The sequence below is a fragment of the Stigmatopora argus genome, chromosome 18 (assembly GCF_051989625.1).
Source record: "Stigmatopora argus isolate UIUO_Sarg chromosome 18, RoL_Sarg_1.0, whole genome shotgun sequence".
Taxonomy (NCBI): Eukaryota; Metazoa; Chordata; class Actinopteri; order Syngnathiformes; family Syngnathidae; genus Stigmatopora; species Stigmatopora argus.
Window position 1 is genome coordinate 3,118,767 of NC_135404.1, and position 19,799 is coordinate 3,138,565.

At 38.2% G+C, this 19,799-nt stretch overlaps 1 protein-coding gene across 1 annotated transcript; it reads right to left on the reverse strand.

The window, feature by feature from the left end:
- Positions 1 to 4,908: 4,908 nt before the first annotated feature.
- On the reverse strand, positions 4,909 to 16,043 carry LOC144093009 (ubiquitin-conjugating enzyme E2 D4-like). The gene is made up of 7 exons (XM_077626238.1): positions 15,846 to 16,043; positions 12,643 to 12,706; positions 11,195 to 11,226; positions 9,575 to 9,652; positions 8,060 to 8,165; positions 7,870 to 7,963; positions 4,909 to 5,690 (listed from the first exon to the last, which is right to left on the reverse strand). The coding sequence occupies exons 1-7, from the start codon at positions 15,867 to 15,869 to the stop codon at positions 5,645 to 5,647; spliced, it is 444 nt and encodes a 147-aa protein (XP_077482364.1). The 5' UTR covers positions 15,870 to 16,043; the 3' UTR covers positions 4,909 to 5,644.
- Positions 16,044 to 19,799: the final 3,756 nt, after the last annotated feature.

Genomic DNA, 19,799 nt, shown 5'->3' on the forward strand with positions numbered 1-19,799 from the left:
AAGAAGCAGTGGCGATAAATAACATGGATGAAAAATTAGATGACAAAGAATCGTAAAACCATAATGAAAAAGTTTAAAAGATCAATGTGTACGTGTTCATGTAACTCTCTGACTCTGTTGCCTAACGTTAGCTTCCTGACACTTGTGCACATGTGCTTCAACAAGAATATATTTTGTATGTTTATTCAATTTTATGATCATTTTCTCTCATTTTTGTGTGTCTTCACACTTTTCCTACAAGATTAGGTCACTTTGATGGATTTTTAAGGGTTTATTTAGTTGGTAGTTTTGTGAGGACCGTGGAAGGAATTAGAGTATTTACTTATAAAGTACAGCTCTACTTGTGTAATTTTCAACCTACGAAAAAAGTTCTGGAACCAATTAATTTCGTAAGTAGAGGTACGAATGCAATTCAAAAAAATTGCACAAATGAGGGGTGCACTCACTTAAGTGTAATACTGTGGTTTATCTCATTTGATGATCTATTTTTGTCATTCTTAGCATTACGATTTTTTTCATAAAAGGAGAAAATAACAATCTGTTTTGGTTTTTGGCCTGTTTTCTCATTCAGTGTCAGCTAAAAATGTCTGTCGGAAAAATATTCCATATAAAAACCATTCTCTCAAAGTAAAATACTGTAAAACAACAATTAAAAAAAAACATGTACAGTACATATTATGTACAGTAAATGTTTTTTATTGTTGTTTTACAGTATTTTACTTTGAGAGAATAGTTTTTATATGAAATATTTTTTCTATTTTAAATCTTACTGTCATATTTGTAAAAATGTCCACACAAATTTGTACGGTCAGATATGAATCTCATGAAGCTCTGATTTATTGTCAATAAACAAGTTGCATTTATTTTTCATAGCCTATGGCCTAAATACCAGATGCTCCAATTCTCATCAAAATATGAATATAAAATATATTTCACATATCTAAAAGAGGTGGCCCGGCGAATGAGTCGTTAGCTGGTCGGCGTCACAGCTCTAGGGCCCCGGGTTCGAATCCATGTCGGTCTGTGTGGTGGGTTTGCATGTTCTCCCTGGGCCTGCATGGGTTTTCTCCAGGTACTCCGGTTTCCTGCCACATTCCAAAAACATGCATGGCGGGCTGATTGGACACTCTAAATTGCCGTGACCGGACGATTTGCCGAAAGATGTTTCACCGACGGACAGTTCGCCGAACAGACGTTTCGCCGAAGCGTTCGCCCCGCCCCCGGATCATGTGTGTACATGTTTTTCAACCTCGGCCCGCGGGCCATATACGGCCCGTTACAGATAACATTCATTTAGGAATAACAAGGGCATGTACTGCCCCCCCAGCTGGACATATTTCTAAATACAAGCATGTACTACAATGTGCTGCCAATTTTTTATATTTTTTATTTTGAGATCACGAAGAACAGTACGTGACAGAAGAAATAGAAAATATAAAGTAGTAGTAACAGTAAGTACTACAGTAATGAAATTGTAAATCCAGAAATCCTACTCCAGAAAATTTACACCAGCATCGAAAACGTTGAGATTAATCTTTGAATTAAGGTTCTCAGCAAATCATTTTGAATATATATTTCCTAAAATAATGGGAAATTATTTAAAATTAAGTTAGAGGTAAAAGTGTGTTCCATGGCATTTTCAGGTATTGTTCTCAAAGCCCTCTAGTCTGTCCAAGGCACTTAGAATTTCACATAAGTCTTCTAGTGTTGTTTTTTCTCAGTGTCAGACATCAATCCCCAGCTTTGATAAATTACATTGCGTGTCCAAATGGCTACTACTTTAAACGCAAGGATAAAATAAAAAATATAAAAAATTGGCAGCACATTGTAGTTTAGTACGTACTTGTTTTTAGAAATATTTCCAGCGGGGGCAGTACATGCCCTTGTTATTCCTAAATGAATGTTATCGGTAACGGGCCGTATATGGCCCGCGGGCCGAGGTTGAAAAACATGTACACACACGATCCGGGGGAGGGGCGAGCGTTTCGGCGAAACGTCGTTCAGCGAACTGTCCGACGGCGAAACGTTTTTCGGCGAATCGTTCGAGTACCCTAAATTGCCCCTAGGTACGAGTGCGAGTGTGAATGGTTGTTTGTCTCCTTGCACCCCACCGATTCAAGGTGTCCCCCACCTCTGCCCCGAAGTCAGCTGGGATAGGCTCCAGCACCCTCCGTGACCCTAGTGAGGATAAAGCAGTTCAGAAAATGAATGAACATATCTAAAAGAGTAGTAGTTCTTTTAATTAATTATTTTTCATCGTTTTTCAAATTAATGTATTTTCTCTGATTGTTTTTTTGAATTCATTTTTTGCCTTAGTTTTTTAATTTAATTATTTTCTGAGGTTGTTTTTTTATTCATTTTTTTCTAATTAAGAAGTTTAAAAAGGGAGATAATGTTAGCACATGAACACATGCTCTTAAACACATCTAAACAGCTTCAAAATATGAATTCAACACAACGTGGCATCACATAGCGCTCCAAAGGACTAACAGTCTCTCATTGTTCAATACAGCGACCATGCCAAGGAGTCATCGCTTTTAGCAGTAGGTGGGTTACGTACGGCCTGTAATTGCCTTGCAATATCAGTCAACCGCACACCCCCCTCTTCTCTTCTGTTTCCTCGATGGATGACAGGGCCTGCTTCTTCATTTCATAAGCACCAATAATTTTAACTAAAGAGCGCCGTGACGACGAACGCTGCTGTTATGAGGCCGCAATAGGAAGTCAGCGGAGTGTCAAGCAGAACACGGGGCAATTTCAAAATAAATAAAAAAATACAGGAAATATATTTAAATTTTGGGGGATTTCGTAACTTGCATCTTGGTTTTGTATTTTACAACAGTCATTTGCGTAACAAAGTGTTTCGTAACCTGTAAATTTCATATTTAGCGGCATGGCATTTGTGAGTACAGTAATACCTTGACATACAAGTGCCCCAACATACGAGCAATTTGAGATACGAGTAAAATTGCGAGCAAATATTTGCCTTGAGATACGAGCATACGAGAGAGCCAGGTGGCCGAGACGCGAGGGGCTGCTTATGATTCACCGCATCTCTCTCGTGTAAAGATATCTACGAGCACTAGGCGGGGCGTTGCAATTTTTTCCATATATTTTTTGCGATAGTCAGTGCAGAATTAAGGGACAAACAATGAGTCCAAGAATCAGGTGCAATTAAGGGTAGTGCGAAGAAAAGGCGTATGATGACAATCGATATTAAGCACAAAATAATCGAAAAACATGAGTGGTGTCCACGTGACAGAGCTTGCTCGCCAATACGACAGAAGCACCCGGACAAGTTGGCAAGTGGCCGTGCGTCATTTACGTAATATTCTGAAGGGGAGACAAAATCAAACAATCCTTCATAGGTTTCTTTTAAAAACTCCGGCTAGAAGGGAAGGTGAAAGCGAGGCAAAAAGAGCCAAGCCTGAAGAAGAAAAGTTTAAAAAAATAAAAATTGAATAAAGTTTAGTGTAAAGTAAGATTTAAACTAATTTATAAGTGTGTCTGTATCGTAATCTATCTTCATTTAACTAATATAATTTTGTTTATGTAATTTTACGAGCATGTTCTCTCTCCCTCTCGCTCTCTGCGCACTCCACGTTGTACTGAATAATGTGTAATTTTAGTATTAAACATCATAATCACTAGTTATTTGTTACTCTGTTAGTAGATAGTGAATTAGAACCAATAAAAATGTTTTTCCAATCCAATATCCTCTTTTGGGTGTTTTTTCAGAGGGTGGGAATGAATTAATTTGTATTTAGTTCATTTCTATGGGAAACGTTGATTTCAGATACAAGTACAGACGCTCCCCTACTTACGAACGAGTTACGTTCCGAGCGATTGTTCGTAAGGTGAATTTGTTCGTAAGTTACTCAGTGCTATATTTTGTATTATAATTTATGTTTAAGGCCTATATAAGTATATTGAAGGTTTGTATAGGTATGTTTAAGGCTTGTATAAGTAACACACAGTATGTACATGTACGTAATAAGATAAATAAAATGAAGTTTAACTTACTTTTGGAAGATGTACTCGATGCTTAAGGAGATGGAGAATGAAGAGGAGGATTTTGTATCATGAGAGGGTCTTCGTCGTCGCTGGAATGGGCTTCAAAAGTTACTTCCTCCTCCGTAACTTCAATGTAGGAAGATGTTGAGGGTCGAGGAGAAGAAGATGAGGGTTGACGAGTATCTTCCTTGGAGGATTTACTAGAAACTGGCCGAAAGAAGCGATCTAACGACGATTGCAGTTTTCTTTTTTTCATCATAAATGATGAAGTAGCACTGTATGGTATCATTCAATTGATTTGCAACCTTTGTGCAACGTTCAATATTTGGGTCTTGCTGCTCGAAGAGTGTGATGGCTTTATCTATGAGCGAATTTATTTATGAGGACAGGTGTTTCTTCCTTCTCCTCGTCCTCGACACGTTGCTGAGCCTCCTCCCTCTCACAGAGCCAAGCGTCGGTATTAGCGGCGGAAAGAAGCACTACTCTGAAAAAGGTGCGCAATACAAAATCTAACTTACAGCATCTCTTTTCGAACATTTTTTTACAAATGCCATATGCGCAGACATGTTCGTATGTACCGTTGTTCGTAACTCGAATGTTCGTAAGTAGAGGAGCGTCTGTAAATCGACATACGAGCTCGGTCCCGGAATGCATTAAGCTCGTATCTCAAGATATTACTGTAGAGGCATCACTGTATATACAAATTCATTCATCTATCTTCCATACCGTGCAACCTTACTGACATTGGATGAAAGGCAGACGACACCATAGACTGGTCGCCAGTGAGCCGTAGGGCACAAAGAGAGACTGTGCCTGCCACACCGAAGTCAAGCAAGTGAACCACTACACCATTAGGTTGCTCATATATAAACAGTCAAACAAAACAGCAAAAACTGGATTCTAAACATATTTATTTTAGTACAAAATTTTACTACATAGATAAAGACAAGTGAGATGATTTGTTTTGAAACAACAAAAAAATCCTCCCTTTCTGTCTGAAATAAAACAATCCAAATTTCAAAATAAATATGTAAAAATCTCATTCAAATCTGATCTTTAGCGGCAGGTAAATAAACAAAAGCTATTTCGGCAATTCTCTGGAGAAAAGTCAATTGTTTGTTAATGGTATATTTGACATAGTCTGCCAGTTGCAAACTTGTTTGGAATACAAGAGAACAAGAAAAAAAACTTCATTTCTAAACTTGCAGTACTCAGTACATTGTGTAATTCGGTGTATAATTGCATACTCTACATGAAAAAAGAAAATTCAGGCTCAAGTTTAATTACAAGAAACTTTAGAACAAACCGTCAATATTAAGTCACAGTCATACAGTTAGTCAGGGAAGGTATTTGGCGTTCATACTTCATGTAGTTTAACAAAATTATCTAACACAAGAATGATAGATACCAGTTTGTAATGACTGGCATTGAAGAAAAATAAAACAATGAAGCATTTGATATATATTTTTAAACAAATCAGAGGGACATGCTGCTTCATCTTCAGGTACATCAATGAATCTCAGAGTATAAGATGAATTTAGTGGCATTATGGTTGACTGGAGGTTATTCAATTTCTTACTATATTGTACAGTGTTTTATGACTTAAAAGAAGAAGAATACTTTGTTGTAATTACATGGCATACTTATTGGTCCATTCCTTTGCTAGTCTGTTGTATCTGAAAATAAAGAAGAGCGAAAAATTAACTTCTGAATAATAGTCAACAGATCCGTTCGAGAAGAATTGCCTTTAAAATCTATTCCCGTAAATTACCGTATTTTCTGGAATATAAGCCGCCGCGTGTTAAGCCAGACCCTTAAAATTGCCTTAAAATCGTTTAATTTTACAATCTCTCGCGTATAATCCGCCCCGATTAAAAATATTACAATTTTCACCTCCATATTCATGGTTTTAATAGGTAGTACAAATGTCTGGAATTTCTGGGATACTGTATGAATCAAAAGCACATTATCAGGATAAATATCATAAGGAATTAATTCATCCAGTAATGGTTGTTTTCCGACTGCAATACAGAAAACAACCAACAAATATTAAATGTTACTTTGCCGACATCTACTGGTGAAAGAGTATAGCAAGTCTTGTGCGCATATATAACCCGTACCCTTGATTCAGTCATCATTTTTTTTGTTACAAATACGGCTTATATGCGAGAAAATACGGTACTTGCCAAGAAGTCATACATTGTTATATTCTGAGAGAAAAATGACAAACAATAAATTGATTGTAATATTACAGGATTAAAGTCTTTTTTTTTTTATTTAACATGTTTGGTTATCACTGGCATCAAGTTTTGGCGACGTAAAGTACGTGTGATCACAAAACGGCTTTTTACGTAATATTAAGAAATTGAAGTCATCTTGGGAGGAAAAGTCAGAAAATTATGAGAATAAAATCGGTCTTTAACTTATTTTGACATTACGTGAACTGGAAGTTGTTCGGGGTCCGCAGACTTCAGCTTTTGGCGACGTGATGTGGGTGTGACAAATTAGATATTGAAATACTTGTTTTGTGTTTCTGATTCCTGTTGATAAAGCTTTGATTGGGTTCTTATTATTCAATCACTTTGTATGCAAGTATAACTATAACATCCAGAAGGATTTATCTCTATCATCAAAAACACTAACCATTAAATACTCATCTGGCGCAGGGGTGGATGAAGAACCAACCGTATTTTCTCGCATATAAGCCGTATTTGTATACCCAAAAAATGACTGAATCAATGGTATGGCTTATATGCGCACAAGACTTACAGCGTTGCTATACTCATTTTCACCAGTAGATGTCAGCAAATTAACATTTTACTATTTGTTGGTTATTTTCTGTTTTGCAATAAGAAAACAACCATTACTGGATGAATTACTAACTTCCTTATGATATTGACTCTAATCATGTGCTTTTGATTCATACAGTATCTCAGAAATACCACGTGTGATGATTTTTCTTAAGATTTTCCCTTCAAAGTAACACATTTGTACTCCCTATTAAAGCAATGAACATGGAGGTGAAAATTGTGAATCGGGGGCGGCTTATACGCGAGAAATTGTAAAATTCAACGATTTTAAGGCAATTTTAAGGGTGCGGCTTATACACGGGGGCAGTTTGTATGCGAGAAAATACGGTATGTTTGATTTTTGTTCACATAAACGCACCGCTTTAAGCGCATTCTTCCCACTACATTATGATTGGATATTATGCACCCTATCAGAATTTCCTGACTCCTGATTGGTTGAGAATAGCGACAGACTTGTCACATGAAATGAATCGCAAGTGAGTGTGAAGTACATATCACACGCAGGGGAAACTGGATTATAAGTGTGCTACAAAGGCTGAGCAAGAAAGGCGCAGAAAATAAAGTTTAAGACGAAAGATAATTGTTAATTTGTACCAAACGTACGCTTTTTTTTTAGCATAGAAGACATTCTTGTGCGCTTCAAACACGCTTTACGTATGTGGTATTTTACATTTCACACATGGAATTGTGGCATGAAGCTGATGTCGTACTCTGCAAATGAGCAGATTTTGAAGTTGATGTGAGAAAAGGTGTAAGTAACATCATGCACCTGATTCTATATCTTTTCAAGGGCCTGTCGAAGAAAACGATCTAAATTATCTGGTAAATCGCTTAGTCAAGGTTGCAAAAAAAAACATATATATACACACATATACATACATACACATTTATATATATATATATATATATATATTTATATGTATGTATACATGTATATATATCTGTGACAATTGCATCTGCAACAGCATACAGCAAATTCCATGCTGTTTCATATTCATGAATAAAACTGATACTGTATCTTGGACTTGGAGTAAGATGTTCATACTTCTCTTTGTCATTCTTGTAGAGCTGCGCTATATCGGGAACTAAAGGGTCATCCGGGTTGGGATCACACAACAAAGAACATATGGACAATAGCACTGAAAGTCATAGGCAAAAAAACACATTAGAAATTTAGACAGGGCTAATAACTATCATTTTCCTCGTTACACACAAAAATAACTGACTGCAAGTACCTTTTGACACGGTTAGTGCAGGAGACCACTGCGAACGTAGAATGTCTAAACAAATACTGCCATTGCTGTTGATATTTGGGTGATAAATTTTTGTTGAAAAAGATACCTGGAAAACAGGAGATAACGATGGCAGGTTTCAGATCGGAAGGTGTCGGCACTTATCATTAGGAATTTATTTTTAGATTCAATATTGATTATTTTATTGCTCATTTATTCTGATTTTACAATGGTTACTATCTTACAGTTATTTATGTAATATAATATGTTCAGAGTAATTGTGAAGTCCTTTGGGATATTTTCTTATGCCTTGACTAATAACAGTTAGTCTATGTAGTAATGAATTCTAAATAATGAGTTAATTCTTTCAGGTGACATGACATTCGTTGGCATCTCACGTGTAATCATGGAGTTGAAAAGAATAACAATTGGTGTGATTTTAGAAGCAAATAATCTAAGAGATTAGTACCAAATATCAGATTGTACAATACTATGATTCGAAAATACGAAAATAGTCATACTAGTTTAGTATACAGACACTCCCCTACTTACGAACATTCGAGTTGCGAACAACGGTACATACGAACATGTCTGCGAATATGGCATATGTCGAAAAATGTTCGGAAAGAGATGCTGTAAATTCGTAAGTTAGATTTTGTATTGCGCGCCTTTTTCCATGTAGTGCTTCTTTCCGCCGCCAATACTGACGCTTGGCGCTGTGAGAGGGAGGAGGCTCCGCAACTTGTCGAGGACGAGGAGGAGGAAGAAACGCCTGTCTCCATGAAGAAATTCGCTCATAGATAAAGCCATCGCACTCTTCGAGCAGCAAGACCCAAATATTGAACGTTGCACAAAGGTTGCAAATCAATTGAATGCTGCCATACAGTGCTACCTCATCATTCATGATGAAAAAAATAAGAAAACTGTGCAATCGTCGTTAGATCGCTTCTTTTGGCCAGTTTCTAGTAAATCCTCCAAGGAAGATACTCATCAACCCTCATCTTCTTCTCCTCGACCCTCAACTTCTTCCTACATTGAAGTTACGGAGGAGGAAGTAACTTTTGAAGCCCATTCCAGCGACGACGAAGACCCTATCATGATATAAAATCCTCCTCCTCCTCCTCCTTAAGCATCGAGTACATCTTCCAAAAATAAGTTAAACTTCATTTTATTTATCTTATTACGTATATGTGCATACTGTGTGTTACTTATACAAGCCTTAAACATACTTGTATGTATAAACCTTCAATATACTTATATAGGCCTTAAACATAAATTATAATACAAAATATAGCACTGAAGCAACTTACGAACAAATTAACCTTACGAACAATCGCTCGGAACGTAACTCGTTCGTAGGTAGGGGAGCATCTGTACCTATACTTTTTTTTAAAGACTGATTAAATGTGCCGAGCCCTAACTGAGGATAAGTGGTGTAAAGAATGTACAGAATTCCACATTTCTTTTGTTGAGAATGACCCAAACAAAATAGTTTTGAAAAAGAAAAGTCCATATCACCTTTGGTGGCTTGAAGGGGTAATCAGTGGGAAAGTGGATTATGAGAAAGAAAACTCCTCCTTGGTAAGGACTGTCAACCTAAGAAGAAATACAATGATTAGTCAAGAGCATAGAAAAAATGACTTGTCAAATAGAGGTCCAATTCCAAATCAATATATTTGATTGAACCAAAGAAAAGTGTTCAACTATTTTCTACAGTTTGGAAAATGAATGCTACTTTATCTCTTTTCCTACATTTTAACATCTTATCGATCATGGGGTGGGGCAGAAAACTTTTTTTTTTACTCATGTCAGTACTAAATACGACAGATGCTTTTGCATTCATTCTAAAAATGAAAAAAGCTTGACCATTTTTCAATTTCTTTTATTTTTGAGGTTGTCTTTTTTTATAATTAAAAAAAAAAGTTTTTCTAAATAATTTATTTTCTGGGGTTATTTGAATTATTTTTCCCCAACTCCATTTTCTTGATTAATTTATTTTGAGGGTTGTTTTTTGAATTATTTTTTTGAAACGTTGATCTTTCTGAGTACAGTCATACCTCTAATTACGAAATTAATTGGTTCCAGAACTTTTTTCGTAACTTGAAAATTTCTCGCCTGTTGAGTCACAACGTAAATATCCTGAATGCATTTAAATGCATCATCTTGTATGCATGGAAAAAGTTAAATCTGTTCAACTATGGACAAACATTACAACATCTAAATGGGCTTTTCTCCTGAAGATATGCATATGCGCAAGTTGCCTGCGTAAGGTCGACAAACTATAATAACAATCCCATTAATGTAATGACTGGGCTATCTCACACTGTCTTAACTTCATGTCTAATAAAACTTGATTGCGCCGAATGAAGGCAAGTGTGCACGCGAGCACGGGTCCTGTCTAGAATTTGGGGAACGCAGTCCACACAAGTATCTCGATGACGACCTGTGTGGGTTTTCTCCGGGTACTCCAGTTTCCTCCCACATTCCAAAGACATTCACGGAAGCAAGAAGGGGGGCGTCAGGTAAGATAGTTTGGGAACCACTGTGTTAGACAGTGCAAATGGCGGAGCAATCGCGAGGAGTATATACTACGAGAGGAGTATATACTACTTCTCGTTGGGAAGTGGTATATACTATGAGAGGAGTATATACTACTTCTCGTTGGCAAGTGGTCGTGCGTCATCCTATTGTGAGGACTTGTGTGCATAATTTTCTGAATATTTTGAAGGGAATACAAAAGCAAACAACCCTTGATAGGTTGCATCTGAAAATCAGGGTGGAGGCGGGGCAAATAGAGCCAACCCGGGAGAAGAAAGGTATCAAAATTTAAAACAAAATTAGAATTAAGTTTAGTGTAAGGTTAAATTAAACTTATTTTTGAGTGTGTCTGTATCGTAATCCAAGTTCATTTAAATTTGTTTGTTATGTTGAATGAAGCCATATTTTAAAGGAAAAAAAAATCATTCTGAGTTTCATCATCAAAATGTTTTTGTAGTGTCTTCAATTAAATACAGAATGGCATCGCTTCGCATGGCATGATATCCTACTTTTATTTGCGTTTTAGAGAATGTCTCAGATTCATTGGAATTGGATGGACCCTGCACAAGCATATTGAAATTCAAATTAAAATGTACTCACCGGACCCATTATTGTCGCCTGCCAATTAAACACTGGAAGCAAAAAGCAGACAGAAATTTAAGTTGGAAGAAAAAGCTCTGGCTCATCTAACAAAACCTACACAATAATCTCAACCCTTTCTTACTGCATTATGATGTAGAATTAAGTCTACGTCCAACTTTCCAGCTATGCTGTGGTGAAATGAGTGTATCAGCCAAAAGTAACCAAAGGACACAAAAATGGGTTTGGTTTTGTGAATAGTGATTGAATTTATTTATGGGATAAAAAGGTATCCAACACTACCTGGCCTTCTCTGGAAAAGTAAATTGATATATTTATACACCATTTAAAAGATCCCCAACATAAATCCAATAACGACTTGCAACAACCTCTAAAGTAATGGTAATAACTAAAATCATGATTGATGACAGTCTTTAACATCGCTGCAGGATTTTTATTCAGGCCCACTGTAATATGGTACACGGTCGATTGGTCGCCGGTCTTTTGGTCGCCGGTCTTTTGGTCGCCGATCTTTTGGTCGCCGGTCTTTTGGTCGCCCGGAAGGTAAGTGATAATTACCATTTAAATCGTTGCTCAAATTCCCTAAATACAAACTGCAAATTACTATTTAGTCATACTTAATGCTGTAGTAATTATTAGGCTAAAGAAAAGCTCCAAATTTCCCGGACTTTAATTGTTTTTTGTTGGAGAACTTGTTAAGACCCTGACTGACGTAGCTTCTTAAAGGGACAACGCATGTACATACAAACTCTTGTACACTCACACGCCGGCTCAGTGAAACTGCTCATGGCCATTGTTGGCTTTTATTGATGCGTAGACCGTGTTGTTTTACCTTGTTTTGTCGCCGGTCTTTTGGTTGCCCGTTATCACGGTCGGGGCGACCAAAAGACGGCGACCAAAAGACCGGCGACCAAAAGACGGCGACCAAAAGACCGGCGACCAATCGACCGCACACGCTGTAATATGCGGATATTTTGTACTCTGCAACACTGGAGGATTGAACAATGACACTCATGGATGAATCATGCTTTTGGGATAGTTTTTTTCCATGTGGGACCTTAAGGGAAGGGTTAGGCTGTTCTATGTTTTCTTTATGTGCGAATACTGGCTCTCGTGTGGTTTACTCAAATCCTTCATCCGTTTCCAAATTTCTTTGGATCGTGCCCTTTTGTTGTAGCTTTTTTTGAAAACCTTGGCCTATTTCTTTCCGTCAGTCATGTGTCATTTAAGTGATTTATTGGTTGAAAATGTCTGAAGTTAATCAAGCCTGAGTATGTTTAGTAATCATAATTATTTTAATGCATTTGTGAAGGGGGCAGATAGTTTGTAACTGCAGTTGTAGTATAGTCAAAATTAAATTAGCTTAAGAGAAAGTCCCCCTCGTCCTAACACTAACTGCATTTGCTATTGAACAATGTGAATGGTGGAAAAAAAATGTGTTTACTCACAGTCACTGCTCACAGGTCCAGCAGAACACTGTGCTGGAGGGTCATTCTGCAGGTCCTGCAATTCCTGCACGGCAAACCAGAAATACTGCTGTAAATCATTTGGCTGAATACTAATACATTCATAACTCTACTTACGAATGCCTCTAGGTACGAAATTTTCAGGTTACGAATTTTTCTACATGCAAATGAGTGACTCGAGATATAAAAAAGATCCAAGTTACGAGATCCCCCCAAAAATAAATGCATTTCCTTATCCGTTATTTTATTTTGAAAATATTGTCGCGGATGCATTCATTCTCACTTTAAAACATCGCTACCGTCTACTGGGCTCTCATTTCATCGCTCTCATTATACCTGATATAATGACAATAAAAGCATTCCATTCAATTCAATTGGCTGTCTCACAACAACCACTATCCATGTTTCAAGATTCTCCCTTACATACCTGTCCACCTCAGCTAAATGCTCCCCTTCTTAATTGCAATTCCCCTTATTAAGCTATTAAAAACCGTACAAATGCAACGTGGCACATATTTTCACAAACACACTCACATAGGGTACACATAAAAATCTAAAATGTACTACAAAGTGGACGGCTTTCGGCCCTGGTAGAACAGGCTCTTGCCACCATCTGGCGGAGGGAACTATTTCAGCAGCACAGGGCACATTTTCATATGCTTTATTTATTTTAAAGATATTAATAAATCATTTCCTTTTCATTTCCTCTCATTTTTGTGTTTCCTCATGTTTCATACAATATTAGGACACTGGCCAATTTTAAAGGGTTTAGTTCAGGCATGGGCAAACCGGTCCTCGAGGGCCGGTGTGGGTGCAGGTTTTGGTTCCAACCGATATAGCACAGACAGTTTAACCAATGAGATTCCTGCAGAAAACAAGAAGCACCTGACTGCAATCCACTGATTGCACTTGTAGGACACCGGATTGGTGAAAAGGTGCCCCCTCAATGGGTTGAAATGAAAACCCGCACCCACTGCGGCCCTTTGTGGAATAGTTTGCCCACCCCTGGTTTAGTTGGTAGTTGTATGAAATTTTCAAGTCACGAAAAAAGTTCTGGAACCAATTAATTTCGTAAGTAGAGGTACGACTGTATTCGAGTATATGTTATTATGGGCATATGCGATACAACAGATAACATTTCAGATTCATGTTCTGTCCACTTTTAGAGGGCGAGGCACAGCCCACACGCTTCAACTTACAACGTACCAATTTGTAAACGTTCCAAAAATTCATGCGACACAGGCTCTTTTGATTATACCCTTAATGTAAACGGTCTCCTTCAAAGACCCATATCAACACAAAACGTGCGGAATCTTACATATTGATAGTCCACTTATCTAATTTCTTTCTCATCTCATTTTCTGAACCACTTTATCCTCACTAGGGAGACAGGGGGTGCTGGAGCCTATCCCAGCTGACTTCGGGCCAGAGGCGGGGCACATCCTGAATTGGTGGCCAGCCAATTGTAGGGGACAAGGAGACAAACAACCTTTCACGCTCACACACATACCTAGGGGTAATTTAGTGTCCAATCAGCCTACCATGAATGTCTTTGGAATGTGGGAGGAAACCAGAGTACCCAGAAAAAAACCCACGCATGCCCAGGGAGAACATGCAAACTCCACGCAGGTGGACGTGATCTGGATTTGAACCCAGGACCCCAGAGTTGTGAGACTGATGCCCTAACCACTCTCTCCACCAGACCGCCCGGTCTTTATTTTTGACAAAAAAAACAGGTTGTGAACCAAAATGTACAGGAAGTGACCTGGGAACAAAGACACAGAAAGTGAAGCAGAAATGTCCCCAAATCAACAGAAAGTTACCCCAAAATGCCCTAAATTTAACAACGGAATAAACCACAAATAACTCATCGGCTACTATTGAAAACGATTGCCATCCAATTTAAACTCGAAGGGTTGACTGTGGATGATCATGTTTTATTGATATTGACATCTCTAGTCGCCCAAACCATTACGACAGTGAGGGGCAAATGAATGAATGTTAATTTGCTCTCTCCCAGTCAAAATGGTTTTTGAAGTCTACCACCCTCAATGGCAAGCAATAGGTTTACCAGAAGGTCACCCGAAAATGCCCCGAAGTGAATAGTCAGTGACCTATGGGAGAGTAAAGCATCCCAAGGCATTTTTTTTCAGAAATTGCATTTTCAAGTTTGGACTTAGGGTGGCCAAGCGGGTGAGTGGTTAGTGCGTCGGCCTCACAGTGGGGGACCTGGGTTAGAATCCAGGTCCGTCCACCTGTGTAGAGTTTGCAAGTTCTCCCCGGGCCTGGGTGGGTTTTCTCCATGTACTCTGGTTTCCTCCCACATTCCAAAGACATGCAAGGTACGCTGATTGGATGCTCTAAATGGCCCCGAGGTATGAGTGTTAGCGTGAATGGTTGTTTGTCTCCTTGTGCCCTCCGATTGGCTGGCCACCAATTCAGGGTGTGCCCTGCCTCAGGCCCGAAGTCAGCTGGGATAGGCTCCAGCACCCCCGCGACAATAGTGAGAATAAAAAGGGGTTCCGAAAATGAGATGAGAGACTACCTGCCCACGTCACAGCATAAGTTTTGTACTAGTTGGTAAAAGAGGGAAATTGATATTGAAAACAACAATTTGACAGAAATAGGTAAAATGCATTGGACATCTACGAACATCCGTTCAGAAGATGAGATGAGATGAGAAGTTTGGACTTTATTTTTTTTAATGTGCATCCCATCAAAAAGTGTACTGTAATCATTGGACATTAGCTGATTAAGGAATTTGAAGTTTTGCCATTATGGACAAACTGACGTCACGTATTGCAAATTTCAGTTTTCAGCAAGTTTGCGTTTTTTAAAACGTGGCTGTTAAGTCAAGTAAGCATTCAATTACCCAACACCCATATATTTAAGCTTCCAAAATATAGGTCATTGTTGTTGTAAGGATATATGTGGTTTGATTTCAACCGCAATAGCAAGTGTATCAGTCAACAAAAACACCTGACAGTGTGTCATTCTGTTTAGCTTCGCTAGCTAGCCGCAAACTTCGAAGTTGACACGAACTGCCTCGATAATTCTAGGCAGTGTCAACAATTATATCATTTTGTAAGAGTCTCTGAATTATTCAGTTGTTTAAATGCGAGGAATTATTAGTACCAGCAACCTCTATGCTCCATTTATCAGCCGCTAGCAAGCTAATCAATTACCTTTTGTATTCTCTTCAGTGCCATGGTGTAGACGTATTTCAAATAACTTCGTGACACTTTTTTTGTTTCAATTTCAGTGTAGATGCTGTCAGACTCAGTAAACGTAGTTCATTTCCTTGCGCAGCTATCGGTTTGTGGTTTTTGTGAAAGCTCTTTTGTCTCCGCCTTCCTGTGTTTACGGTAGAAGGCCGCAGAGGATTGTGGGAAATGAAGTTTACAAAGGCCAAAGCGGAAATCCACGCGCTGATGTTAATTGTGACGCAGAAGTGACGTTTAAATAGGAGGTACGACGCTCCAGTTATCTTATGATAAATGAAGAACTACGTTTTGACATGTTATAATCTAGCACGTCTGCTTCTCAATCGAGATAACATGGAGTCGAAACTCGGCCCATGCGCAGCTGAGTGTCGTTTGACTTTTTCTGAATATATGCTTGAGGGTGGTGGGGTGGGGGGTTGACCTGTTTTACAACATTCCAAGTTAAGTGAAGCTTTTGTTAGTGGAAGTTTCAAAATGGACCCTTTGATTGGCTGTAAACCGGTCGGTGCGTCTCAACCAAAATCAGCCTAAATTACATGACAGTGCTTTTACAAGTGCCAGTACAATATTACATCAAACCAGTGGCGGTCCATGCATTTTCTTGTAGCGCCTTCAACGGGTAAAATCCACTTCCTAGCAGCATTTAATGATTAAATACAAATACTGGAGATTTTCAGACATTACCACCGGGCCAGGGGGTGATTTTCCCGGGAAAAGACAGCGATGAACGTCAATGGCGTACCGGCAAACATTGCCCGAAAATTGGGTAAAATCCAGCCAAAAACAGCATTTATTGGTTAAATGCAAATACTGGAGCTTTTTAGACATCAGAACCGGGCCCGGAGTATCATTTCCCCGGGAAAAAGACAGCGATGAACGTCGATACATCCAAAAAAGCAGCCTTCTGTCTGTGACCACTAGGGAGCAGGACAGCCCTTTATTTTTTGCTTTTTAAATTGTTTTTATTTTGCGAAACGGCAAAAATTGCACCAAAATGGGGTAAAATCCACTTCCTAGCAGCATTTAGTGATTAAATACTAAAACACTGGAGCTTTTCAGATATCAGAACTTGGTCCACAATTGAAATATTATTTAGGAATATAGCCATATTTTACTCGCCAAAAATCCTTTTTAACTGTACACAATATCCATCCTCTTTTCTTTCTTCCTTCTTTTCTATCGCCATCGAAGCCAATGCTGAAAGTGGAGCCTGTCCTGTCGTATTTCTGGCATAGTCCGTCTTGAAAATGGCTTTAAATCAACACAACAATTGCTTGTGCAGCCCGCTCCAAATAATCCAAAGTTTGGTAGCTCTGGCTAATGACTAGCCTCATAGTTGGTGAAAGCGATGACGTATCCCTCCGCCTGCGACAAGGCAATGAATGTATGCCTACGCCCGCGACAATACATTTTGGTGTTGCCAACTCAAAATCTGATTGGTTAAAGCAACAGTCTTATCGACGCTTGTTTAAAGCGGCAGAGCCCGCAGAACTGATTGTGAAGGCTTTGAGGCAGATTTCTGACCCTGGCAACAAATAATGGCTGAAATGTGATTGGTTAAATGCTTCAATATGAAAACACATCTGGAAGCAGTGCAACCAGGGGGGAAAGCAATGAAAGGAAGCTAACAGACAATTTGGAATTATTTAATAGGTATTGATGGACAAAATATAATATATGATTCAGATATTTCTTAGGCCAGCAGAGAAGGCCTTGCAGGCCCTGACGGCCCACCACTGCATCAAACATATCCTAGAGTAAGGGTGTCAAACTTGGGTTGGTTTGCGGGCCGCATTAATGTCAACTCGATTTTATGTGGGCCGGACTATTTCAGATAGATTTAGATTTTTACAAAATCGATTAAAAGGACTGAATCAAAGTCTTCATTTGAAATTCATCCTAAAACAGAAAGTCGACACTCATGATTTACTTTCTCGAGCCGCGCAAAATGGTGCGGCGGGCCAGATTTGTGACCCCGGGCCGCCTCTTTGACATCTGTGCCCTATGTTGTACCGTGGGGGTGCTGATATTTTTTTGCTCCAAGATCCACTCTTCAAGGAGCCAACCACGCACGATCTACCTTCTTTTTCCCTACGACTGACTAGTGACCAGCAATGTTCCCTCTAATTTTTTGTTTGTCTGGGCAGAAAGACAACCTCCCTGAGCACACTGAGTACCGGTGTGAGCAATATCATCATCGCTCGCTATGGGCACACACCAGTATCACACTTGCCATAAGCAGGTGTATGTCTACTACACATAAATGATTTAGTAATAATAAAATGTAATGATTAATATCTATGAATGGGCGGCCCAGCGGATGAGTGTTTCGCGCGTCGGCCTCACAACTATGATTTGCTGTGCGCAGAGAAGACGAGAGTAGTGCGCAATTGCGCACGCGCGCAGCTTAGAGGGAATATTGGCCACGACCCTAGTGAGGATAAAGACGCCTGTCAAAATTTCTGCAGGTTTTATTCTTTACTTTTCATATTGTAAGGAGGGAGTTGTTTTGTCTTTATTGCACAACAGAACAACAACACAAACAAAAAAATAATAAAAATACTTTTAAAAAATCATCATATTTTCTATTCTCTTTTCTTATAAAGTAAGGTAACATAGTTACTTTCATATTTGAATAAGGAGGAAAGTAATTTATTTTCTTCTTCACAGAAAGATGTGATAGTTATCGTGATGATTATCAATATTGACTGATAATTTTTTTGTTATCGTGATAACATTTTTTGTCATATCGCCCAGCTCTAATACAGAATATCATCGTGTTTAAAAAATGAAAGTAGAAGGAAATTCAAATTGCCTCTTGCATCTTTCAATTTTTCTAAAAGCAACCTTTTCCGAAAAGAGTATCTAGTAGTATTGCACAACAAAATTGCCATTTTTAATAGTAATAATAATAGTTTATTATTAAAAATAATATATTAATATAATTATTATAATAATAGTTTATTATTATTATAATTATTACACTTGATGGCACCCTCAAGTGATTTTTGCCAGTCATTTTTGTCCATGAGTTACTGGAGAATGCATTTTGATTTAAAAGCAAATTCAAATCAACACAAATGCAATCAAAAGAGTGTGGTCTTATTTGTTTGATTCTTTTTTGTATTGTATTTTCAAAACAAAATGGATTTTCTCTATTTTCATTTGAAAACCACACTTTTTTAGTTTTTGGCATTATTCTGTTGCCATTTCTTCTTGATACACCAACTCAAGTAAAATAAAAATTATTGTGTCGTCAAACTATTCTTAGACATCCTACAACCCACCATTGGAAGCAGGAGGAATTTTGTTCTAAGTTAAGGGTGCCACTCTTGACGTAATTTTGGATAAGCATTCATAAACTTCATTATTTTGTTATAAACAAGTACACATCTCCTGTAAACAGTTTACTCTTGTCTGTATCTGTGAAATATATTTGGAGTAGATTTCATTTCCACCAGATAAGTATAATTGTCCCTGCAATTTCATAGGTGGACTTGTATGGGGTTCATGTTAATTGTGGAAGATGAGGTGAGATGAGTTAAACACTCTCTCAAGGGAGTAAACATGAAACTTTCAGCTTTTTGAAGATCAGCAGAGGATTTATCCTCCACAATGGCCTGTGTCATATATCTATATATTATATATTTCTCGGGCCGAGCAAAATGATGCGGTATATGTATGAGTTTCAAGCTTAATTCGTTCCGGGACTGAGCTCGTATGTCGATTTACTCATAACTCAAATGAACGTTTCCCATAGAAATGAACTAAAAACAATTAATTCATTCCAAACCTCTGAAAAAACACCCAAAACAGGATATTGGAGTGGAAAAACATTTTTATTTGCGCTATTTCGCCATCTATTAACAAAGTAACACATAACTAGTGGTTTAATAGTACTAAAATGTGTTTAAT

Excerpts from the sequence above, each read along its gene's own strand:
- LOC144093009 (XM_077626238.1), bottom strand. The coding sequence starts at position 15,869 with ATGGCACTGAAGAGAATACAAAAG. Across the intron at positions 8,166-9,574 it reads ACCCCTTCAAGCCACCAAAG|GTATCTTTTTCAACAAAAAT; the intron begins GTGATATGGACT and ends CCTGTTTTCCAG. Across the intron at positions 5,691-7,869 it reads TACAAGAATGACAAAGAGAA|ATACAACAGACTAGCAAAGG; the intron begins GTATGAACATCT and ends CTTTATTTTCAG.